Source organism: Balaenoptera borealis (assembly GCF_965194805.1).
Source record: "Balaenoptera borealis genome assembly, chromosome: 11".
NCBI lineage: Eukaryota > Metazoa > Chordata > Mammalia > Artiodactyla > Balaenopteridae > Balaenoptera > Balaenoptera borealis.
In genome coordinates, this window is record NC_138868.1 from 50,846,943 (window position 1) to 50,873,334 (window position 26,392).

The following is a 26,392-nucleotide window of genomic DNA, read 5'->3' on the forward strand; positions in this document are numbered from 1 at the left end:
AGTTGCTTTACAATGTTGTGTTAGTTTCTGCTGTACAGCAAAATGAATCAGCCATACATATACACATATCCTCTCCCTTTTGGACTTCCTTCCCATTCATGTCACCACAGTGCATTAAGTAGAGTTCCCTGTGCTATACAGTATGTTCTCATTAGTTGGCATAATGTTTTAGAGGTTCATTAAGTTGTAGCATGTATCAAAACGTCATTTCTTTTTAAGGCTGAATAATATTCCACTGTATGGTTAACCCACATTTTGTTTATCCATTCCATCTATTGATGGACTTTTGGGTTGTTTCCACCTTTTAGCTATGTGAATAGTGCTGCTATAAATGTTGGTGTACAAGTATCAGAGTCCCGGTTTCAATTCCTTTGAGTACATATCCAGGACTGGAATTGTTTGGTCATACATTGATTCTATACTTAACCTTTTAAGAACTGCCAAACTGTTCGGGCTACCTGAAAAAGAATTCAGAGTAATGATATAGTAAAGGTGATCCAAAATCTTGGAAATAGAATGGAGAAAATACAAGAAACGTTTAACAAGGATGTAGAAGAACTAAAGAGCAAACAATGATGAACAACACAATAAATGAAATTAAAAATTCTCTAGAAGGAATCAGTAGCAGAATAAATGAGGCAGAAGAACAGATAAGTGACCTGGAAGATAAAATAGTGGAAATAACTACCTCAGACCAAAATAAAGAAAAACGAATGAAAAGAATTGAGGACAGTCTCAGAGACCTCTGGGACAACATTAAACACACCAACGTTCGAATTATAGGGGTCCCAGAAGAGGAAGAGAAAAAGAAAGGGACTGAGAAAATATTTGAAGAGATTATAGTTGAAAACTTCCCTAATATGGGAAAGGAAATAGTTAATCAAGTCCAGGAAGCGCAGAGTCCCATACAGGATAAATCCAAGGAGAAACACGCCAAGACACATATTCATCAAACTATCTATCAAAAATTAAATACAAAGAAAACATACTAAAAGCAACAAGGGAAAAACAACAAGTAACATACAAGGGAATCCCCATCAGGTTAACAGCTGATCTTTCAGCAGAAACTCTGCAAGCCAGAAGGGAGTGGCAGGACATATTTAAAGTGATGAAAGGGAAGAACCTACAACCAAGAATACTCTACCCAGCAGGGATCTCATTCAGACTTGACGGAGAAATTAAAACCTTTACAGACAAGCAAAAGCTAAGAGAATTCAGCACCACCAAACCAGCTTTACAACAAATGCTAAAGGAACTCCTCTAGGCAGGAAACACAAGAGAAGGAAAAGACCTACAATAACAAACCCAAAACAATTAAGAAAATGGTAATAGGAACAAACATATTGATAACTACCTTAAATGTAAATAGATTAAATACTCCAACCAAAAGGGATAGATTGGCTGAATGGATACAAAGACAAGACCTATATATATACTGTCTACAAGAGACCCACTTCAGACCTAGGCACACATACAGACTGAAAGTGAGGGGATGGAAAAAGATATTGCATTCAAATGGAAATCAAAAGAAAGCTGGAGTAGCAATTCTCATATCAGACAAAATAGTCTTTAAGATAAAGACTATTACAAGAGACAAAGAAGGACACTACATTAATGATCAAGGGATCAATCCAATAAGAAGATATAACATTTGTAAATATCTATGCCCCCAACAGAGAAGCACCTCAATACATAAGGCAAATGCTAACAGCCATAAAAGGGGAAATCAACAGTAACACAATCATAGTAGGGGACTTTAACACCCCACTTTCACCAATGGACAGATCATCCAAAATGAAAATAAATAAGGAAACACAGGCTTTAAATGATACATTAAACAAGATGGACTTAATTGGTATTTATAGGACATTCCATCCAAAAATAACAATATACTTTCTTCTCAAGTGCTCATGGAACATTCTCCAGGATAGATCATATCTTGGGTCACAAATCAAACCTTGGTAAATTTAAGAAAATTGAAATTGTATCAAGTATCTTTTCCGACCACAACACTATGAGACTACATATCAATTACAGAAAAAAATCTGTAAAAAAAATACAAACACATGGAGGCTAAACAATACACTACTAAATAACCAAGAGATCACTGAAGAAATTAAAGAGGAAATCAGAAATACCTAGAAACAAATGACAGTGAAGAAAACACAACGACCCAAAACCTATGAGATGCAGCAAAAGCAGTTCTTAAGACGGAAGTTTATAGCAATACAATCCTGCCTCAAGAAACAAGAAACATCTCAAATAAACAACAGAACCTTATACCTAAAGCAATTAGAGAAAGGAGAACAAAAAAACCCCAAAGTTAGCTGAAGGAAACAAATCATAAAGATCAGATCAGAAATAAATGAAAAAGAAATGAAGGAAACAGTAACAAAGATCAGTAAAACTAAAAGCTGGTTCTTTGAGAAGATAAACAAAATTGATAAACCATTAGCCAGACTCATCAAGAAAAGGAGAAGACTCAAATCAATAGAATTAGAAATGAAAAAGGAGAAATAACAACTAACACTGCAGAAATACAAAGGATCATGAGAGATTACTACAAGCAGTTATATGCCAATAAAATGGACAACCTGGAAGAAATGGACAAATTCTTAGAAAAGCACAACCTTCCGAGCCTGAACCAGGAAGAGAGAGAAAATATAAACAGACCAATGACAAGCACTGAAATTGAGACTGTGATTAAAAATCTTCCAACAAACAAAAGCCCAGGACCAGATGGCTTCACAGGCGAATTCCAGCAAACATTTAGAGAAGAGCTAACACCTGTCCTTCTCAAACTGTTCCAAAATATAGCAGAGGGAGGAACACTCCCAAACTCATTCGATGAGGCCACCATCACCCTGATACCAAAACCGGACAAAGATATCACAAAGAAAGAAAACTACAGGCCAATATCACTGATGAACATAGATGCAAAACTCCTCAACAAAATACTAGCAAACAGAATCCAACAGCACATTAAAAGGGTCATATACCATATCAAGTGGGGTTTATCCCAGGAATGCAGGGATTCTTCAATATATGCAAATCAATCAATGTGATACACCATATTAACAAATTGAAGGAAAAAAACCATATGATCATCTCAACAGATGCAGAAAAAGCTTTCGAAAAAATTCAACACCCATTTATGATTAAAAAAAACCTTCAGAAAGTAGGCATAGAGGGAACTTACCTCAACATAATAAAGGCCATATGTGACAAACCCACAGCCAACATCGTCCTCCATGGTGAAAAACTGAAACCATTTCCGCTAAGATCAGGAACAAGACAAGGTTGTCCACTCTCACCACTATTATTCAACATAGTTTTGGAAGTGTTAGCCACAGCAATCAGAAAAGAAAAAGAAATAAAAGGAATCCAAATCAGAAAAGAAGAAGTAAAGCTGTCACTGTTTGCAGATGACATGATACTATACATAGAGAATCCTAAAGATGCTACCAGAAAGCTACTAAAGCTAATCAATGAATTTGGTAAAGTAGCAGGATATAAAATTAATGCACAGAAATCTCTTGCATTCTTATACACTAATGATGAAAAATCTGAAAGAGAAATTAAGGAAACATTCCCATTTACCACTGCAACAAAAAGAGTAAAATACCTAGGAATAAACCTACCTAAGGAGACAAAAGACCTGTATGTATGCAGAAAACTAGAAGACACTGATGAAAGAAATTAAAGATGATACAAACATGTGGAGAGATATACCATGTTCTTGGATTAGAAGAATCAACATTGTGAAAATGACTATGCTACCCAGAGCATCTACAGATTCAATGCAGTCCCTATCCAACTACCAATGGCATTTTTCACAGAACTAGAACAACAAATTTCACAATTTGTATGGAAACACAAAAGACCCCGAAGAGCCAAAGCAATCTTGAGAAAGAAAAATGGAGCTGGAGGAATCAGGCTCCTGGACTTCAGACTATACTACAAAGCTACAGTCATCAAGACAGTATGGTACTGGCACAAAAACAGACATATAGATCAATGGAACAGGATAGAAAGCCCAGAGATAAACCCACCCACATATGGTCACCTTATTTTTGATAAAGGAAGCAAGAATATACAATGGAGAAAAGACAGCCTCTTCAATAAGTGGTGCTGGGAAAACTGGACAGCTACATGTAAAAGAATGAAATTAGAACACTCCCTAACACCATATACAAAAATAAACTCAAAATGGATTAAAGACCTAAATGTAAGGCCAGACACTATCAAACTCTTAGAGGAAAACATGGGAAGAACACTCTTTGACATAAATCACAGCAAGATCCTTTTTGGCCCACCTCCTAGAGAAATGGAAATAAAAACAAAAACAGGGGGCTTCCCTGGTGGTGCAGTGGTTGAGAATCTGCCTGCCAATGCAGGGGACATGGGTTCGAGCCCTGGTCTGGGAAGATCCCACATGTCGCGGAGCAGCTAGGCCCGTGAGCCACAATTCCTGAGCCTGCACGTCTGGAGCCTGTGCTCCGCAACAAGAGAGGCCGTGATAAGGAGAGGCCTGCACACCGCGATGAAGAGTGGCCCCCACTTGCCGCAACTAGAGAAAGCCCTTGCACAGAAACGAAGACCCAACACAGCCATAAATTAATTAATTAATTAATTAATTAATTAAATTAAAAAAAAACAGATGGGATCTAATGAAACGTAAAAGCTTTTGCACAGCAAAGGATACCATAAACAAGCCTAAAAGACAACCCTCAGAATGGGAGAAAATATTTGCAAACAAAGCAACTGGCAAAGGATTAATCTCTAAAATTTACAAGCAGCTCATGCAGCTCAATATCCAAAAAACAAACAACCCAATCCAAAAATGGGCAGAAGACCTAAATAGACATTTCTCCAAAGAAGATATACAGATTGGCAACAAACACATGAAAGGATGCTCAACATCACTAATTATTAGAGAAATGCAAATCAAAACTACAATGAGGTATCACCTCACACCGGTCAGAATGGCCATCATCAAAAAAATCTACAAACAACACTGGAGAGGGTGTGGAGAAAAGGGAACCCTCTTACACTGTTGGTGGGAATGTAAATTGATACAGCCACTATGGAGAACAGTACAGAGGTTCCTTAAAAAACTAAAAATAGAACTACCATATGACCCAGCAATCCCACTACTGGGCATATACCCTGAGAAAACCATAATTCAGAAAGAGTCATGTACCACAATGTTCATTGCAGCTCTATTTACAATAGCCAGGACATAGAAGCAACCTAAGTGTCCATCGACAGATGAATGGATAAAGAAGATGTGGCACATATATACAATGGAATATGACTCAGCCATAAAAAGAAACGAAATTGAGTTATTTGTAGTGAGGTGGATGGACCCAGAGTCTGTCATACAGAGTGAAGTAAGTCAGAAAGAGAAAAACAAATACCGTATGCTAACACATATATATATGGAATCTAAAAAAAAAAAAAATTGGTTCTGAAGAACCTAGGGGCAGGACAGGAATAAAGACACAGACGTAGAGAATGGACTTGACATGGGGAGGGGGCAGCGTAAGCTGGGATGAAGTGAGAGAGTGGCATGGACTACCAAATGTAAAATCGGTAGCTAGTGGGAAGCAGCCACACAGCACAGGGAGATCAGCTTGGTGCTTCGTGACTACCTAGAGGGGTGGGATCGGGAGGGTGGGAGGGAGACGCAAGAGGGAGGAGGTGTGGGGATATATGTATATGTATGGCTGATTCACTTTGTTATAAAGCAGAAACTAACACCATCGTAGAGCAATTATACTCCAATAAAGATGTTAAAAAATAAAGGAAAAAAGAAAGAAAGAATGGCCAAACTGTTTTCCATAGCTGCTGCACCATTTTACATTCCCACCAGCAGTGCACAATGTTTTAATGTTCTCCATATCCTTGTCAGCTCTTGTTATTTTATGGTTTGTCTGTTTGTTTATAACAGCCATTCTAGTGGGAGTGAAGTGGTACCTCATGCTTGTAATTTGCATTCCCTTTATGATGTTGTGTATCTTATGTGCTTATTGGCCATTTATCTTCTTTGAAGAAAACTGTGGCAGTAACTGGAACTCAAGGATGATGATATTGACCTTCAGAGTTTTTTTGTTTTTTTTTTATGACAGTGCTTATTGAGATGAGTCATAGCTGAACTTAGGACCATGTGCTTTTTACTTTTAGTTCTTAACTCTAGGGGTAGAGACTTTTCAGGTCCCAACACAAAATGAGTGGCATTACTAGTGACCCACCCCCTTGGTGGCTCTAGACTCATCTCTGCCTCCCTGGTCCCACAAGACTGTCAAGTTCACCATCAGCCTCTCAGCCTTCCCTTTGGATCAGAAAGGTCTTCAGGAGAAAAGCAACCCAAAATATCGGACACCTCCCCATACCACTGTCCCCCCAGGTTGCTGGTACAGTCATTTTTTACTATCTTGTTGGCTCTTAATGCCTAGAAAGAGCTCTGAGTTTTCTGGTAATCCTTCCTAGGCGAATTAGTCTCCATTACCTAGTCTACTATTAATAGGAGGGCAAGTTTTATTTTTCATGGAAATAATAATTTTTTATTGTCAAGTGCCTATTTTATTGGCTTACTTAATACTTATTTAATAACATCATTACTATAAGGAGTATAACTAGCATACATAGGTAAGGAACAAACACTAGATGTTTGTTACTATATAACCCAGTTGTTGAGACTAGAATAAATAAGAGAGTGGCCTAACTACTTAATGGTTGGTTTTGGGTGGGCGGGGGGAGGCGGGTTGGTTGGTGGGGTTTTTTTTGTTTTGCTTTGTTTTTGTTTTTTTGGCTGTACCGCACACCATGCGGGATCTTAGTTCCCCAACCAGGGATCAAACCCACGCAGTAGAAACGTGCAGTCCTAACCACTGGACCTCCAGGGAATTCCCAATGGTTGGTTGTTTTAAAAGAGGGAATAGAGTGCATTAGGTAATCCAGTGACTTTTTAAGTGGAGGTTGATTAAGATCTCTTATATGGTTTTTCTACTTAAAGCCTGTATGCTGTAGATGTTGTTGCCTTAAATAAACCTATTGTACACAAACTTGAACTTTTTTAGGTATTCATGGTCATTTCCATCATTGGATATCAGGGGATTTTACTCCTCTTTCTTGTCTTTTTTTTAAAGAAACCTATCTCATTTAATCAACAAACATCTATCCTATTTTCCTTCAAGGCAGCGTGCCAAGTTCTATGCAGGAGCAGTCATAAATCCTGACTGCCAAAAAAGAAAAAATATTTAATGAGAGAAAAGACATATAGAGAAGTAATTGAAATATATTACAGTGTGATGAGTAAACTAGTGTCTGAACAAAATGCTCAGGGAGTTCAGAAAGGGAAGAGTATTTTCTAGGGGATTTCCTACTTGGTTTTTATGTGCTTAGCTTATTCTTCCAAACACCAGAGTGTAATATATTTGAGACCTTGTGTTCTGGTTATGTATTTATGGGATAAGTTGGTGAATTGAACTTGTTAGGTCAATTTTAGATATATATGAATTGAATAAGAGTGCCCCTTTCCACTTAAGGTTTTAAGATAGTCTTTGATGTAATTATGTGTGCCTGAGTTCTTTCTTTTTTTTTCTTTTGGTCTCTGCTTATAGGAAGAGCATTAAGAAGCTGGTTTTGAAAAACCTTAACAATAGCAATCTCTTCTCTCCTGTTAATCGTGATTCAGAAGATCTAGCTTCACCATCTGATTATCCAGAAAATGGAGAGAGGTAAACTGAATTCTCATTTGGGTTACTTCTGGTAGAGGGCCTTGTGCTCATTTAGAAAAGATTCTGAGCTTAGAATTTATTCGTTCTATGAAATTTTATGAAGTTAGAAGTATTGGCTTGGCCAAAAAGTTCGTTCGGATTTTTCCGTAACATCTTATGGAAAAATCCGAACGAACTTTTTGGCCAACCCAATATTACAGCATATGAGCATCTAGAAATTATGTTGTGTTGTTGCTTCTTGAGTACTTTAGACCTTAAAATTATTGTTTTTCTGATTCAGTTCTGCAAAACTATTTTGTTATCCATGTATGTCATTTTGGACGGGGTTGTTAAAGTGATACACAGTCACTGTAACCAAACCAAAAAAATAAAAAAGTATAGAAATATATAAAGGAGGAAGTACAAGTATATACACTAATTCTTAAGAGTTCAGTATGTATTCTTACAGTTTAAAAATTTATTTATAAATATATTCTTATATATTGTAGAGTTTATGCACGAAATAATATTCTGTAACCTGCTTATTTCCATTTACTGTAAACACCTCTCTGTATCAATATGAATAACCTGCCTCCTCTTTTTAAATGAGTCTGTAACCATTATTGTAAATGTAAGGTAATTCAATCAGTTCTCTATTAGAGGACATTTAGATTATTTTGGTATTCCTAAATTCAAAATAATGCTTCAATGAAAAATCCTTGCATATATGTCTTTGCACTCCTGTTTTTTTTCTCTTTGGATAAAATTTTAGTTTGAGTTTTCATAAATGAATCATTATCTAATACCTTATTGATTATAATATTAAAAATTAAAAATTTTCAGGTTTTTATTTTGAAATTCACCACTGATTATTTGACCCCACATAGTAGACACCCCTTCCCCCTTTAAACTAAATATTGTGATGCTCAGATTCATTCATTCATGAAAACAGGTCAGTTAAAGCTGTGGAATCTACAGCCAGATTTCCTGGGTTACAATCCCAACTCTAGCACTTACAGCTTTGTGACCTTGGCAAGTTATTTTTCTGTGTCCGAGTTTTCTGTAAAATACAGAGAATGATAGCTTATCTTACAGATTTACCGTAAGTATTAAGTGAATTTTTTTTTTTTTTTCAGGTGTCTTAATTTCATAATTTACTTCAAAGATATTGAGTTATCAATTTAAATACAAAAATGCTACATTAAATATACAGAATAAGATTTAATACAAATCCTTTTTTAAATTTTTCTTTTCAGTTGGTTAAGACATTTTTGTTTGTGTGTGGAGATGTTTACATTTTTATGTCATCCATCTCCAGGAACTATAAACTTTTTAGTAGGAGGGGTAGTTTTGTTTTTCTCTCATGTTGGTGGAAAAATAACTGCCAAGGCCATGTTTTTTTTAATAAATTAGGAAAGTCCAGGACCGACGCAGCCCGCGTTAAATGTCGGACATACCTTTCTTCAATTCATAGGGAGAGTCTTTGCACAGGTCTAGCTGGGACTGGCTCCGCAACATTTTCGGGTCTTTAGCCAAAGGGTCCGCTCGGTTCAACACGGTCTGGTTTAATCCATTGAAATGCGAGCTCGGACCCGTTGTAGGGCCTGGCCCGGGCCCCGGGTGGCCATGAAGGTGTCCGAAGGAGCCATAGTTCGTGTAGCCAGGATAGAAGGGCGCCGTGTAGTACAGAGGCCGGGACAGCACTGTCCCGCCTGGAAAGGGACACTGAGCCGAGGGCGAGCGCGATGGCGCCGGTGCTGGTGACGCGCGGCTGCCTCCTAGGGCTTGCCCGGCTACGGGCCCGGGGCACGGTGGGCACGGAGAGCCCTCGCTCCCGCCGCCCCCGTCCTTGACCTTGTCCGAGGATGTGGCGATCTCCGCCAGAGACCACAGTTTGGGCTTGGCGAGCACCGCCTGAGGCGGTGGCGGTGGCGGCAAGTGTATGACCGAGGGCCCTCCGGGACCGGGGGGCAGCTCTCCCGCGGCTGGGTGTGGGCCCGGAGCTAAGTGAATTTTTAATGCATGGAATTACCTAGAACAGTGCCAGATGCTAGTAAAAGCCTAGCAATGGTTGATTGTTACCATTTTACTACTGTTTCTACTCAAGGGGCTAAGATAGTATTTATTTTCTCCCTTTTCAGATTCAGTTTTCTGAGCAAACCAGTCGATGAAAACCATCAGCAGGATGGAGATGAAGATTCTCTTGTGTCACATCTTTATACCAACCCTATTGCCAAACCCATTCCTCAAACCCCAGAGAGTGCTGGAAATAAACATAACAGCAGCAACAGTGTGGATGATACCATTGTTGCGTTAAACATGCGTGCTGCCTTGCGAAATGGGCTGGAAGGAAGCAGTGAAGGAACCTCTTTTCATGAGGAGTCACTGCAGGATGACCGAGAAGAAATAGAAAATAATGCTTACCATATGCATCCAGCAGGTCAGATTCAGATTGGCACTTGAGTAATCTCCTACCAGTCATATGAGACCTCTTGTTTGTCACTGATTTTCAACATAATAGAAGTCAGCTATTTGAACTTTTAAATGTTTTTTATTGCATTTTATGGAAGATAACACTTAAACACTTCACACTGATGCTTTGGTTGATTTGGAATTCACTTTTTTTTGTACCTTTGGAGTAGTTAAAATTCATTTTATTAATTATCCTGGTATAGTTTAAATATCCCAAATTTTGTAGCCAGAGAGACTATCCTCATAATTTTTCCTAGCTTTATAAACTCACATATTGTTAATTGGTTTTTTAATTAAAATTATAGTAGTATTATCATACGAGATTTTTGAGATTTGAGTTCGTTTAAGTGTATAGACCATAAATGCCTGACTAGAATAGGCATTCAAATGTTAGTGGTTGCTATGGTTATTATCACCTCAGTTCTGTGCTTTTCTTTTTTGTCCCCAACAATGAACTGATTAGTTTTTCCACACTAATCCATGAAACAGTATAAACTACAAGATTGAAGTATCTTGACGGGATGCTTAAAGTTTGCCTTTTTTCTCTGTTGACTTAACATCTCATTTGGGTTTTGACAAATGTCATTACATTCCCCCTGCCCCCCTTTTAACTGAGGTACAATTTGCATATAGTGAAGTGCACAGATCTTAAGTGTTCATTTCAATGAATTTTGACATATATATACTCAATCAAGAGATAGAACATTTCTTTCACCCTGGAAAGTTCTTTTGTGTCCCCATCTCAAGAAGTCAACCACAGTCTCATTTCTGTCACATAGATTAGTTTTGCCTAGTCTTTTTTTTTTTAATTTATTTTACAGTTTGTCTTGATGTGTCTGTAAACTTGTTCTATATCTAATTATCTTATTGCCTTCATATATATCTTTGGTCACTTGGTGCCCTAAGGAAACAACTTTATACTTTCACATTAAGAATCCTATGTTGTCTATATTTGTGTTTAGACATCTACTTGAGTTCATTATAATACTGCATCTTAAATATCCAGTCTAGATTTTTTTTTATTGTTTCTAGTTTTCTCACTGACCTTTTTTGCCGCCTCCCAATTTAAAATTCCATTCTCAAGGACACTTTAACAACCCTCTAAAACTTGCCCATGGAGAAGCAAGTTAAGCATGTGAGTGGGCATTGCTGGAGGCTGGAATTTGATCTTATATTGGCCTTAAACTCTTTCCTTTCAGAGAGCAAGTTAGCCTGATCTCTTCCTATAAATGGAACAAGGAGTGACTAGAATAAGCATACCCATGCTATATTTTCTTTGATTTCTTCAGAAATCTGCCTAGTTAGCACTTTTTAAAATAACATCAATGTAGTCCTTTAAGTTTCCATTTGTCTATGGGACTTTCTCATGTAGGATTTTTCATCTTGATTTTAGCTCTCAATTTGAGGATGTAAATTTGAAAGATACAAGAGGTTTATATTATAGAAGGCAATAACATGTAAAACTAAAAGCATTGGGTTTGGAGTTTTAGCTCCACCTCTAATCCACTGAATTACCACATAAGCCAAAAACCTGGGTTTGGGCATCTTCCATATGTAAAATAAAAGAAAAAAATAAGTCTTTCCCAGAATGTATGCTATGGAATGCCTTTCATAGTGCAGTATGTTAATAGGTGTCATATGAAAAGGAAGTTCTGTGGTTAAATAAGTCTTGGAAACACTGGATTAAGTAAATAGATTTCATTGTTTTGTGAGTTTTCAGAACCTGTAATATACTATCTTGTGCATGTTCTGCAAACTTACTTAACCATGAAGTTTTTTTAAAAAAAAACTTGGTTTCTCTTAGGAATAGTGTTTCTTAGAAAAGCAGATTAAAAAAAAAGAAAGAAAGAAAACTAGCTTGGAAAAATGCTTTATTCCTATATATTTTCTCTTTTTATAATATTTACTGATTATTTCAGGTAATTTTTTAAATTATCCATTCTGTAGAAAATTTTTAAAAAGGAAAAAGTGAAATAAATATTACTGAAAATTCCTCTACCTGAGGTCAGTCACAACTAGTATTTTCCGTTTCTTTTGTCATAGGCATCGTTCTCACTAAGGTTGGCTACTATACTATTCCATCCATGGATGACCTAGCTAAAGTTACCAATGAAAAAGGAGAGTGCATTGTCTCTGACTTCACTATTGGTCGTAAAGGTGAGTGTGAATTTAAGAGTTAGTAGTGTATAAGCCAGAGATCTTCACTTTATTTTTGTAATTAAGTAAAGGAAGCTCTTGATAGCTAAATCTGTTTTTTGCCTACATTTGGACCCACCTTGGCCTGAATAGACACTTTGATTGAAAAGTAACAAAAAAGACTAGAACTTTGTAACAGTCTTTACAAAGACTGTAAGTATTTGGTAAGTATTTGGCTCATTGCAATTTTCTACAATTAAAATACTGTAAACAGCAAGAAATACTAAGTGAGAAAATTAATAGTTGACAAGAGATGGGTAATATTTAGGTTCAACTTCATATTATTATTACAGATAAAATTTTCTTGGGGAAAAATCTCATCTTGCTGTATTGTATTAAAAGAAGGGCTCAAGTATTTTAATTCATACTGCAGGCTAGGTGTTAAGGGTTGTTTATGTAGCAGCCATACAGATATATGGGGAGAGACTTAAAAAGGCTATTTTGAGGATAACGTTAAGTGCTGTAAAAACGCACATGTTAAATCAGATAAATGTATTTGATGTCACCTTCTAATACATATTATAGATGAAATAACCCATTCAAGGAATTGCTGGGTGATTTAGAATATTGATTAATGTTTAAAGCTGCTTGCTTCTTCTGATTATATAATCACTAGAAGTATGAAATGGGTATTTGCCCTCTATACAGGATGAGTTTTTAACTGTTTGTTCTGATTTATAGGTTATGGTTCAATCTATTTTGAAGGAGATGTGAATTTGACAAATCTAAATTTAGATGACATTGTGCATATCCGAAGGAAAGAAGTGATTGTCTACTTAGATGATAACCAAAAACCACCTGTGGGTGAAGGGCTAAATAGGTATGAATTTATTTACATATTTTAAAAATAATCAGCTAAATCACAATTTTTTTCTGTTAACACAAATGTATTCATATTATATACATTTTTTTTGCAACTTGACTCTTTGACTTACTATAGTGTGTGTGATTATTGTTTCTCTACTTTCATTTAAAAGTATAAGTGATAAAGAAATGCTATAGTATGACTTTTTTGACTTCTTTTCCCTAATATCTTCAGGTCCAATTGGTTAGTTTCCAAAAACTTCTGGAAAACACTTTTTTTTTGGCCACACTGCATACCATGTGGCATCTTAGTTCCCCAACCAGGGATTGAACCCTTGCCCTCTGCAGTGGAAGCACAGATTCTTAACCACTGGACCACCAGGGAAGTCCCAGAAAATGCTTTTTAATAGTATTTTTCTCTTGTTTCTGCTGTGACTGTGCTTAACTCTTTCTCTATATTTTAGTGTGAGATACTAGCTTCTAATGGTCCAGGTGAAAGGGCCATAATTAAAGTCATTTATGTTCACAACCCACTGAGATTGAATCATGAAGAAATAGAAGCTCTGGGGCTTCCCTGGTGGTGCAGCGGTTAAGAATCTGCCTGCCAGTGCGGGGGACACGGGTTCGAGCCCTGGTCTGGGAAGATCTCACGTGCTAAGCAACTAAGGCTGTGCACCACAACTACTGAGCCTGTGCTCTAGAGTCCGCGAGCCACAACTTCCGAGCCTGAGTGCCACAACTACCGAAGCCCGCGTGCCTGGAAAGCATGCTCCACAACAGGAGAAGCCACCTTAATGAGAGGCCCACGCACCACAACACGGAGTGACCCCCGCTCGCCACAACTAGAGAAAGCCCACACGCAGCAACGAAGACCCAACACAACCAAAAAATAAATAAATAAATAAATTTATAAATAATAATAAAAACAAAGAAATAGAAGCTCTGAATAGCCTTGTAACCAATAAGGAAATTGAATTAGTAATCAATACCCCCTGCCCTGGTGCCCGCTTCACCCAAGCCCTGGACCAGATGGATTCACTGGTGAATTATACCAAACATTTAAAGAAGAATTTACACCATGCTCCTCAAACTCTTCCCAAAAATTGAGGAAGGAACACTTTTTAATTCTTTGAGGCAAGCATTACCCTGATTCCAAAGCTAAACAAAGATGCTACAAGAAAAGAAAACTACAGACCAATATCTTTAATAAGTATTGATGTAAAGCTCCTCAACAAAATACTAGCAGACAGAATTCAACACTGCATCGATTGGATTACACACCATGGCCAAATGGGATTTATTTCTGGAATGCACAGATGGCTTAACATACAAAAATTGATGAATGTAATGCATCACATTTACGAAGGACTAAGGAAGAAAACCACATGATCATCTCGGTGCAGAAAAAGCACTAGACAGAATTCAACACCTTTTCGTTATAAAGACACTCAGCAAAATAAAGATAGAAGGAAGCTACCTCAGCATAATAAGGCCATATTTGAAAAACCCACAGTGAACATCATACCCAGTAGTGAAAGACCGAGAGCTTTTCTTCTAAGATCAGGAACAAGGCAAGGATGCTTGCTTTTGCCACTGCCGGAAGCCCGAGCCAAACCAATTAAACAAGAAAAAGAAATAAAAGACATTCAAATTGAAAAGAAAGAAGTAACATTATCTCTGTTCACAGATGATGTGATCTTTTTTTTAACATTTTTACTTACTTATTTTTTTGGCCATGCCGTGCGGCACGTGGGATCTTAGTTTCTTAACCAGGGATCAAACCCATGCCCCTTGCAGTGGAAGTGCGGAGTCTTAACCTCTGGGATGCCAGGGAAGTCCCAGATGATGTGATCTTATATGTAGAAAGCCTAAAGATTCCACAAAAAACTTTACAGCTAATAAACAAATTTAACAAGGTAGCAAGGTACAAAATCAACACGCAAAAAACAGTTGAGTTTCTGTACACTAACAATAATCTGAAAAGGAAGTTAAGACAGTTTCACTTACAGTAGCATCAAGAAGAATAAAATACTTAGGAATAAACTTAACCAAGGAGGCAAAAGACTTGTACACTGAAAACTACAAAACACTGGAGAGAAATTGAAGAAGACATATAAATGAATAGATATCCCATGTTCATGGACTGGAAGACTTAAAATTGTTAAGCTGTCCATACTACCCAAAGCTGTCTACTGATTTAATGCAATCCCTATCAAAATCCCAGCCACATCTTTTGCAGAAATAGAAAATGATCCTAAAACTTACGGAATCTCAAGGGTACCATGAATAGCCAGACTAATCTTGAAAAATAACAGAGCTGGAGGACTCACACTTCCTGACTTGAAAAACAAAGCTACAGGAACCAAAACAGTGTGTTACTGGCATAAAGACAGACATATATAGAGTAATGGAACAGAATAGAGAGCCCACACATACATGGTTAAATGTTGACAGGGTTGCCAAGACCATGCAATGGAGAAAGAACAATCTCTTCAGCAAATGGTTTTGGGAAAACTGGATATCCACAACAGAAGAATGAAGTTGTACCCTTACCTTATGCCATAAATAAAAATGAACTCAAAATTGATCAAAGACCTAAAACATAAGACTTAAAACTATAAAACTCTTAGAATATGTTTCACAACATATATGGCAAAGATTTCCTGGGTACGACACTGAATGCATAGGCAACAAATAGTAAAAATAAACAAACTGGACTACATCAAAATTTAAAACTTCTGTACATCAAAGGGCATAATCAACAGAATGAAAAGCCAGCAAATCATGTATCTAATAAGGGGTTAATATCCAGAATATGAAGAACTTCTATAGCTCAACCATTTAAAAAAAAAAAATCTAATTAAAAATGGGCAAAGGACTTGAATACATGATTCTCCAAATATGATAAACAAGTGGCCAACAAGCATATGAAAAGATGCTCAACATTGATAATAATTAGCGAAATGCAAATCAAAACCACAGTGAGTTATCACACCCCTTAGGAGGTTACTTTAAAAGAAAGATAACATGTTTTTGCAAGAGTGTGGAGAAATTAGAACCTTTGTGTATTATTGGTGGGAATGTAAAATGTGGTTTGGCTGCTATGGGAAAGAGTATGTATGGTGGTTCCTCAAAAAATTAAAAATGAACCAGCAGTTCTACTTCTGAGTATATATCCAAAAGAATTGAAAAATAGTCTTGAAAAAATATGTACACACCCATATTCATAGCAGCACTGTTCATAATAGCCAAGAGGTAGAAGAAACCCAAGTGTCCGTGAATAAACAAAATGTATGTACACACAGTGGAATATTATTTAGCCTTAAAAAGGAAGGAAACTTTGACACACGCTACGGAACGGATGAACCTTCAGGACATTATACTAAGTGAAATAAGCCAGTTGCTTGCAGAAAGACAAATAATGTATGAGTCAACTTATTTGAGGCATGTAGAGAGTCAGATTCATAGAAACAGACAGTAGAATGGTGATGATAACTTTTGTTATACCTTTTTAACCACAGTAAAAATTAATGTTAAAAAAAGTCATCTATTATTATGTGGTAATCACTGTACTAAATGCAAGGCATACTGGATGAATAGGACACAGTCCTTGATCTCAAATATTGCTATTAGAAGGATTACATTACCGTTATTATCATCAATTCACACTCATTATTTAATGGTTAATACTGTGATGTTCCTGATACCTCATTCTGCAGGCATTCGTTGTTAATGGTAGTTGCTGCTATTATTACTGTTGTTGTTATGTACGATAGCACTTTAAGACCTTCACTAAGACTTAGGTCCTTGCACTGGACTATTAACACTGGACTTGGTCGAGGATGCATAGCTTAAGTGTTACTAAAATCAGATTGGAGACCCTGGTGGCGCAGTGGTTAAGAATCTGCCTGCCGCAGTGGTTAAGAATCCGCCTGCCAGTGCAAGGGACACGGGGTCGAGCCCTGGCCCAGGAAGATCCCACATGCCGCGGAGCAACTAAGCCCATGTGCCACAACTACTGAGCCTGCGCTCCACAGCAAGAGAAGTCACCGCAATGAGAAGCCTGCACACCGCAACGAGAAGCCTGCGCACCACAACAGAGTAGCCCCCACTCGCTGCAACTAGAGAAAGCCCGCGCACAGCAACGAAGACCCAACACAGACAAAAAATAAATTAATTAAATAATTAAAAATAAAAGAGAATCCGCCTGCCAATGCGGGTGACCACGGGTTCAATCCCTGGTCCAGGAACATCCCACATGCCACGGAGCAACTGAGCCCACATGCTGCAACTACTGAAGCCTGTGCGCCTAGAGCTCGTGCTCCACAGCAAGAGAAGCCACCGCAGCGAAGAGTAGCCCCCGCTCACCGCAACTAGAGAAAGCCCCAGCACAGCAACGAAGACCCAATGCAGGGTCCAACCCCTGCCCGCAAAAAAAAAAAAAAATCGGATTGGAGGGGCTTCCCTGGTGGCGCAATGGTTGAGAATCCGCCTGCCAATGCAGGGGACACGGGTTTGAGCTCTGGTCTGGGAAGATCCCACATGCTGCGGAGCAGCTAAGCCCATGCACCACAACTACTGAACCTGCACTCCAGAGCCCGTGAGCCACAACTACTGAAGCCCGCATGTCTAGAGCCCGTGCTCCGCAACAAGAGAAGCCACCGCAATGAGAAGCTCGCGCACCGCAACGAAGAGTAGCCCCCGCTCGCCACAACTAGAGAAAAGCCTGTACGCAGCAATGAAGACCCAACGCAGCCCTAAATAAATAAATAAATAAATTTACTAAAAAAAAAAAAAAAAATCGGATTGGAAATAATTGATGTACCATGGTAGTTTGAAGTAAGTGGGGTTTGACACTCTTGAACCAGATATTTAGCTAGTTGATGTGGGGGTAATTCCTTACTCTTAAGCCCATCTACCTTAGGAGCCAGGACTCAAGTTTATGAAACACCTGCAGAATAATTCCACAGTAACACAGGTACCTACATGTGCTGTGTATATACATGTTACTTGGCTTTCTGGTCATAAAATATGAAACATTTACACTTTACTTGATTGTACATTACAGGAAGGCTGAAGTTACATTGGATGGAGTTTGGCCAACAGATAAAACATCTCGTTGTTTAATAAAGAGCCCAGATCGACTTGCTGATATCAACTATGAGGGAAGATTGGAAGCAGTTTCAAGGAAACAGGGAGCTCAGTTCAAAGAGTACCGTCCTGAAACTGGTTCTTGGGTATTTAAGGTATAGTCATTTAACCTAGTTCTTATAAACTGTGGTTATAAACTGTGTTAGAAGAGATCCTTTTTTAAATTCTATTTCTACAAATTAGGAAATAGATATAGAGATAACATCATAATTTGCTTCAAATTACGCATCTCATTAAACCCCAGAGCAGTAAGGAGCTATTATAAACTTTTTGAGCACATGATTCAAGTTCTACACCCCATCTTATGACCATTTAGATATACTTCTATGGTGTGTTTTTCTAATTTGTGGCATCATTGGGGACATCAGGCAGAATTTTTGTCTCTTGATAGATCACCTCTTCCTAAATAATTTTTATTCTTTTAAAGATTTCTGGGTATGTAGAGGTTGACTTCCTCCCTTCCTTGATAGTTTAGTCCAGTGGATTCTTTCTCTTCTAGACCATTTGGATTATTTAGCTTGTTGAAGGCCCTTGTGTAGGTAGGGAACAACTAGGCAGTACATACACACGCGCGCACACGCGATATATACATATATACCGAAAATAGTAATGACTCTTCTGGATTTGGTTTCCTGTATTAATATAGAAAGTTAGTAATTATATGAGCAACTAGTACACGCACCAAACATCATCTAAATCTTAGAAAAAAACAGTAAAGTGTGATACGTGACATTTCATTGTGCTTTAAATATTTTGATCTCTCCTTTTTTATTTTTTTTTTGAAGCTAATTCTGTAAGATTGCAAGGGCAAGTATAATGGAAGCCCTTCTGAATATAACAGTGTTAAAACTGATTTTGTTGGATTCTTCTCTTCCTTAGGTCTCTCATTTTTCTAAGTATGGCCTTCAGGATTCTGATGAAGAGGAGGAGGAACGGCCATCCAAAACTAGTACAAAGAAGTTGAAGACTGCCCCTTTACCTCCTGCAGGCCAGGCCACCCCATTCCAGATGGCTCTTAATGGCAAACCAGCACCTCCACCCCAGGTAGAGACGGGACAATGAATTTGAATGGAGTCCATGATACAGACGTTGAAAGCAAGTCATTCAGCTAGTACAAAGCTGTTTTATGACCCCGGAACTTTGAAGAGTACAAATGTATTGGCAATCATGTTAAGACAATTACAAGGGAGGGCATGAGGTGGTACTGGCATCTGTTGTTTACTTGAGAGATTCAAAGAATTCTCTTGCTGTTTGGATCATTCCTTCTACAGATTGTCCTTCTTAGACACCTCCCTCTCTCTTCATTTGGACTTGCTGAATTCTCTGCTCAGTGATCAACTTAAGATAGTATTTTGCTTGTGTGGGTTGATGCAAAGTAAACCCGACTTTTGTTGACTACCTGATGTGCAGTTTAATCTTATTCTTTACCTCCATGGTTTTTTTTAAAAGTTCAGTTAGCTTTCTGCAAGGGTTTTTAACTCCATTTTTCTCAAGTTGTTTGCTTATACTTCAGGTAATCTCTTGATATTTGTATTTTGACAATACATAATCTTTATGAAAATACATAAAGCTTTAGAATACAAATGAATTGTTGGCTTGGGGAGAGTAGGGGCTGCATCATTTATTGCAATTACCTGTACCACACTCTTTTTCAGTATTGTTAAGCCAGTATAAACCTTTTGTCCTTGTAAGGAAAGGTTTGTAATTTAAATATCAGGTAGTTTCTTTGCCAACTCAGAGTTTTACTTTCATTTGGATGTTGTTTATATTCAATCAGGTTATAACAGTTTTTTTCTGTGCTGCCATACTCATCTCAAAGAAGAGAACTTGATATAAAATGTCTTTGTAAAGCATCCTCTACCTCTCAGCTGCTAAAAGCAGGACCTTTGGAATTTTCCATGCTACAATTCTTATGGCTGCTGAAATGTGCGATTTTTATGATTGATTAAATAATTTCTTGGGAGGCACCTTGGAGACTTTTGTGTATATATGTTCACGTTTGCGCGTACAGGGTGAGGGGGAGGGTATGATATAAGTGGGAAATGGGAAATATGTTGACTTTTATGTTTATAATTTTAGCCTTTAGAATACCCCTCTATTTAGAATACATCTCTTCTGAACTAAAGAAATGCTGTAAATGGACTTGGTTTTCCAGTTACCCACATTCATTTTGTCTGAATCATATGCTTTGTATAATCTCTCTTTCCAATCTTTTTTTTTTTATATATTTTTATTTTTATTTATTTATTTATTTTATTTATGGCTGTGTTGGGTCTTCGTTTCTGTGCGAGGGCTTTCTCTAGTTGTGGCAAGCGGGGGCCACTCTTCATTGCAGTGCGCGGGCCTCTCACTGTCATGGCCTCTCTTGTTGCGGAGCACAGGCTCCAGACGCGCAGGCTCAGTAATTGTGGCTCACGGGCCTAGCTGCTCTGCGGCATGTGGGATCTTCCCAGACCAGGGCTCGAACCTGTGTCCCCTGCATTGGCAGGCAGATTCTCAACCACTGCGCCACCAGGGAAGTCCTCTCTTTCCAATCTTGCAGTATACTGTATATGTATTTCTTTGGATAAGAGTCAGATAGCCTTCTTTTCTGCCAATAAAAGTAATATGTAGGCTCCTTAAAGATACAGCTGAAAAAGAAAAGCTTCATCTTGTGGACAGATAGAGCAAATTTATGTAATGTTGACCATCAGTGGTTTTTAGGCTTTTTAATTTCCAGAATACAAATAGTAAGAGATAACAATAAATTCCTGTGATGGCACTACGGTAGGTGAGAGTTCTTTTGAAAAACTGAGCACCAAGAAATTTCAGGAGAAGGTTCTAGGAAAAGGAGAGGTGGTAAGGATCAAGATGGGCAAAGAGAATATAGTGAATAGGTATCTTATCCAGATATCTCCTTTGATTGAGGAAGTGGGTGGTCTTTGACCTTTTGGATGCAGAAGGGAGAAATGGGTAGACTTGTTTAGATATTTAGGCTAATATGTTAGAACAATAACAGGGGACTTTGGAGAACTCTTCTTTTGTAATGCCCAGTGACCTAAGTGAGGTTAGGGGAAATGCCAGTGGTTGCACAGTTTTTGAGTTATTAGCAGCAGGACCTACATTTTACTTGGCATGAGGAAAATACTTGAGCCATCTGAATAAACTGGAAACAGCACAGTCCTCTCATCCCAGTGTCAAGATGACTGTCTTCACATTGTCACCTGGCTCCCTGGAGGGGTTGATTTCCGTGATGCGGTGTTCCTTCAGTCTGCTGTAGCTTTCTTTCCTCCCCTGTACACAATCTCAGGTTCTCTGACTTTAGCGGGAGGGCGGGGGGGGGGGGGTGTCCTTAAGGCATTAGGAAGATATATAGTTTTGTTTAATGGTTACATTTATTCTACTATCTTTTGTATAATATTCTCAGTCCCTTCTTTGCAGTTCGTTCTTAAACCTTGCTTTGCTTCTAAAAAAGCAAGTGAATCTAAGCAACCAGAAAACAGAAAGGTAACTATATTTTTATGTAATCTTCTCCTCTATGCCTTTTTTTTTGGCTGCGCTGCATGGCTTGTGGGATCACAGTTCCCCGACCAGGGATTGAACCCCGGCCACAGCAGTGCAAGCACCAAATCCTAACCACTAGGCCACCAGGGAACTCCCTCTCTGTGCCTTTTAAGTTAGAGAAAATGGTGGCAGAAAAGCCTTCATCACAGGTGAATTAGGGCAGTTGCAGAAACATTTGTTTGGTAGTTAGAACATTTGTTCTAAAATGCTGATCTAAGACCCAGTTTTCAGCCAACTGCATCAATACCTTGGAGAGCTTTGATTCCATGTATCTGGCATTGGGGCTCAGGCATATTTATATTTTAAATGCTTTCCCCCAGGTGATTGAGATATGTAGCCTCGTTTCGAAACTGTCGAAAGACTTCAGATCTTTAGCAGTGAGGTAGAGAGACATGTAGCTTTTTCCTAAGCCTTATACTGAAATGTAACTTGTGTTCAGTACCATCAAGACACATTAGTTGACTTGCTCAGAAACTTAGCATTGTTTACTCGGTGAGTACATTCAAATAACTTTAAAAGTTTTTTAAAGGAAAAAAGTGATTAGAATTTAGAAGAAAATTCCATTTTATCTTGTGTTTACTTGCTTTAAAAAATAAAGTGGCAGGTATCTAAATTTAGCCAGTGAATCAATATATATTTTAATTTATATTTTATGTAATTTATACATATTATATATCAAATAATTCTATAGCCACAAGCCTTTTTCAGATATTCATGTTATTGAATCCTATGCCTCCTGCAGTGATATCCGTGAATGTATGTGTAGAAACATGCACACTTTGATGGGCCCTTGTAACCCTGACATGGGATTGCTCTTGAACACAGTATTGTTGACAGGGCTGATTTTCCAGCAAAATGAATATAAAACGTTCTTTGCTGTTAGAAAATGAGTTGTTTTGGAGGCAGGCAATAGTAGTAGTTTTATATTGGATTAGGCTATTTGGCTGGGAGAACAATATGAATTACTTAAACATGGGTTTGACCTTGGATTGGATATTTACCCTTCGTTGAATAAAGGTATCTTGATTTAACTTCATTGCATTACTTTATCTATTGGATTAAGAGATGCTTTATCTTTAGGGTATTGTTTGCATGAGGAAGATTCTTTTGAGCTGGAGAGTGGAGGTTTCTAAAAACATTAAAGGTTTCAGTCGTGAAACGTCACCCTCCATATATCTAAAGAGAGTCATTTTGTAGATCTTGTCTGTTTACTTAGTATTTGATGGGCTTCTTTTTTTTTTACCCCCTTCTTTCCTTCTGTGTCACCAATTTTTTTTATTGTCTACTTTTCTTTCTAGTACTGGCTTTGAGGAAGCACCTGATCTCCCAAGATTTCTCTGAAAATAACATCTTTTGGGGTAGTTTGTTGCAATTACTTAGATATACTTAAATGAGATTCACACATGGGGTTTCTAGGAGTTTACCAGGTCCTCATAGTTTCAAATTCACTTCCCCCTGTCCACTTATTAGGTGACAGTAGCTTTGAAGTCTATGCATGAGGATGAAGCAAATAGAACCTTGATCCTTAGCTTTCTTAAAGATAGGCTGCGTCCCTTAGGTCTCTAATCTAGTTACTTGATGAAATCCTGCCACTTTGCCTAAAAGTGTTCTAAGTGAGCACCTCTTGCGGTTATTGTTATTCCTTTGTTGAATAGTATAGTAAATTGAAACCCTTCTCCTCCTCCTTCCTTTCCTCGCACCTATACTTCTTATCTTTCATAGGTATTAGCTTTTTCTACCGTGTGGCAGGCACTGCATTAGCCAGTAGAAATAACAAAGTGTTTTGGTGAATTTAACAATGTGCTTGGTGTTAGATACAGAAAATAGTAGGCTATAATCTCTACTTTCAAGCCTTCACAATATGGTGGGTCAAATATATATGTGTGTGTGTGTGTGTGTGTGTGTGTGTGTGTGTGTACACACACACACACACGGAGTTATACCATGATACAGTGTATAAAATAGGTATAGACAAGGTGTTATGGGAGCCCAGCAGAAAAGGGTATCCTGACAGGTTGACAGAGGATGGGGAATTTCAGAACTATTCCTAAAAGTGAATTGGTTAAAAGTTAACAGACCAGGGGGCATTGGAGTGTTCCCGTAATTCATGTAATTATAATGGGAGGATCACCACCAGGTCTGCTTTTAATTTTTTTTCCAGAATTTTAAAACGTAAAAGTAGTTAGACCTGCCTGTAGCCTCCCCAGTAGGTAAAAAATAGTATCATTTTTGTCTTTTAACCATTATCTAGCCTCCAGTTTGTTAGAGCAGTCCTTGGGGATTGTTCACAACTTAAGTGGCAATTCACCATGTTTCCAACACCTCAACTTTTCTACAGTTATAGGGGGAAATAGTCATTCTTTTAGTAAGGATATTTGTTAAAGGAATTCAGGGGAGTAATAGATAATATACCATTGAAAATAAAGTTTAAAGTTTAAAAAGTTATGCTAATGGTTGTTTCTTGGTTCAAAGAAATCATGAAACTTTTTTTTTAGCCACCTATTGTACAATAGCATCCATTTGAAGTTTAGCATGAAATAGGCCACTCATGAAAGGTAAGCCAAAAATTGTGGAAGGTTATTAATCTACAGATGAGATTATGGAAGAAAACTAATTGGAAGAACTTTTAGATTTGAGAATGTTTCATAAATTGGCTTAGCCGCTTATTAACATTTTACTAGGTCATATGCAAGTTTAGGACATATTTAATGAATTAGCACTGAGCCAATTTTACAGTGTGTTTCAGCTTTATGAATGTTTACCTTTTCAAACCATAGACTGTTAATCATGGCTATGTCTTTAAAACTGCTTAATAAATGTAAATCTAACTCTTGACACATTTAAACATAAAGGAATTATTCCCAGATAAAAATTGTTCCTAATAGAACTTTGTGTTTTCTTTTGGGAAATCAGAGTACACGTTCGTCATCTGATATGATACTGCACAGGTAGAACCCAGCAAATCTTAGAATTCAGTCTCCTGAAAGATAAATTCCAGGCCCAAAATTGTGTTTGTGATAACTAGAAATTTATGTCTAAATGTTTTCTTTAAGAAAATGCAGAGTTACTGGAGACTTTGATATTTTTATCTTTTATTCTCTTTTCCCAATGGCTTCTGACTGCAAGGCAATGTGAGGGCAGGGTAACCCTGTGTAAATCAGAAAATTATAGTTGCTAACTAAATCAAGTAAGGCATAATCTTTGTCTCAAGAAGACCATATGTTCAGTATGGGTGCTGTTAGGTTCCAGGCTCCAGACCATAATATTACAAAAGGGTGATTCCATGAATCCTCATTTGGATCCCAAGTACTAATAGAGGAATTTTGGGGTAATTTTTAAATCCTCTTTAGCAAATATGCTACCTCACATTATGATGGAATGGGCAGAATCTTAATATTGTTGTATCATATTTTGAATAAAGTAAATATGGTCTAGAAGCTCTGTGTCTATTCGGTGTCGTTTAATGCTGCTTCCCTGATCTTTCTGCTGTCTACAGAGCCAGAGCCCAGAGGTGGAGCAGTTAGGGAGGGTTGTGGAACTGGACAGTGACATGGTAGATATCACCCAGGAGCCAGTTTTGGATTCCATGTTAGAAGAGAGCGTGCCTGAGGATCAGGAACCTGTGTCTGCCTCAACACACATTGCGTCTTCACTGGGAATTAATCCACATGTCTTACAGGTGAAGTGCTAACCCACCCTTACTACAACAGGAATCCAAACTAATATTTATCTTCCATTCATAACATCAGGCTTTTTCTTGCATTAATCACTTAAGAGCATTGAGTGGTCGCTGGAATGAGAAAAACCAGGAATATGGCCCATGTTTAGGCATCATTTTCCCATTCGTGGGAGAAAGGCTATAGTGAGATTCAGAAGACCTGGATTCTAACCCCAGTTTCGTAACTATCACTGTGTGACTTTAGGCAAGTCATTTAACGTGAGCACTATAAAATATTAATTTCATTTACTTTACAGAGAGGTTTTGAAGCTCTGGAAAGTGCTCCACAGGAGTTTTGTTTGTTCGTTTTTTTTTTTTTTTTTTTTTTTAAAGATTTATTGATTGATTGATTGATTGCTAGGTTGGGTCTTTGTTTCTGTGCTAGGGCTTTCTCTAGTTGCGGCGAGCGGGGGCCACTCTTCATCGCGGTGCGCGGGCCTCTCACTATCGTGGCCTCTCCCGCTGCGGAGCAACAGGCTCCAGACACACAGGCTCAGTAGTTGTGGCCCACGGGCCTAGTCGCTCCGTGGCATGTGGGATCCTCCCAGACCAGGGCTCGAACCCGCGTCCCCCGCATTAGCAGGCAGACTCTCAACCACTGCGCCACCAGGGAAACCCTGTTCGTTTGTTTATTTTTTGTTTTTTTTAAATTGTAGTTACAAGTTTCTTTAAGCTCTGTCTCAACTTCCCCCTGCCTGTGCCTCTTGTCATATTATGAATTTAGCCTTTGACTTATATTTGACTTTGAAATTAATTCATTCAGCAGACATGTGAGCAACTGCTGTGT

The 26,392-nt window shown here is 38.0% G+C and overlaps 1 protein-coding gene and 1 pseudogene across 17 annotated transcripts in view; one reads left to right on the forward strand and one right to left on the reverse strand.

The window, feature by feature from the left end:
• The window catches only part of NUP98 (nucleoporin 98 and 96 precursor), a gene marked incomplete at its 3' end in the record, with an annotated part of 100,141 nt that overhangs the window by 53,985 nt on the left and 19,764 nt on the right, over nt 1–26,392 (forward strand). For 15 of the 16 annotated variants that reach the window (XR_014231219.1, XM_082340301.1, XM_082340290.1 and 12 more), the window contains 7 exons: nt 7,626–7,742; nt 9,863–10,161; nt 12,237–12,350; nt 13,071–13,209; nt 18,262–18,439; nt 19,224–19,388; nt 25,384–25,566. Coding sequence is in view for 15 of the 16 variants with exons in the window: in XM_082340301.1 (XP_082196427.1) it covers nt 7,626–7,742; nt 9,863–10,161; nt 12,237–12,350; nt 13,071–13,209; nt 18,262–18,439; nt 19,224–19,388; nt 25,384–25,566 (1,195 nt within the window). Of the gene's footprint in view, nt 1–7,625; nt 7,743–9,862; nt 10,162–12,236; nt 12,351–13,070; nt 13,210–18,261; nt 18,440–19,223; nt 20,312–25,383; nt 25,567–26,392 lie in introns of those variants that run through there. The other variant, XM_082340294.1, reaches the window with a different exon arrangement.
• LOC309605856 (iroquois-class homeodomain protein IRX-5 pseudogene) lies at nt 8,856–9,728 on the reverse strand (annotated as a pseudogene). The gene has a single exon. The product of its transcript is annotated as an iroquois-class homeodomain protein IRX-5 pseudogene (transcript).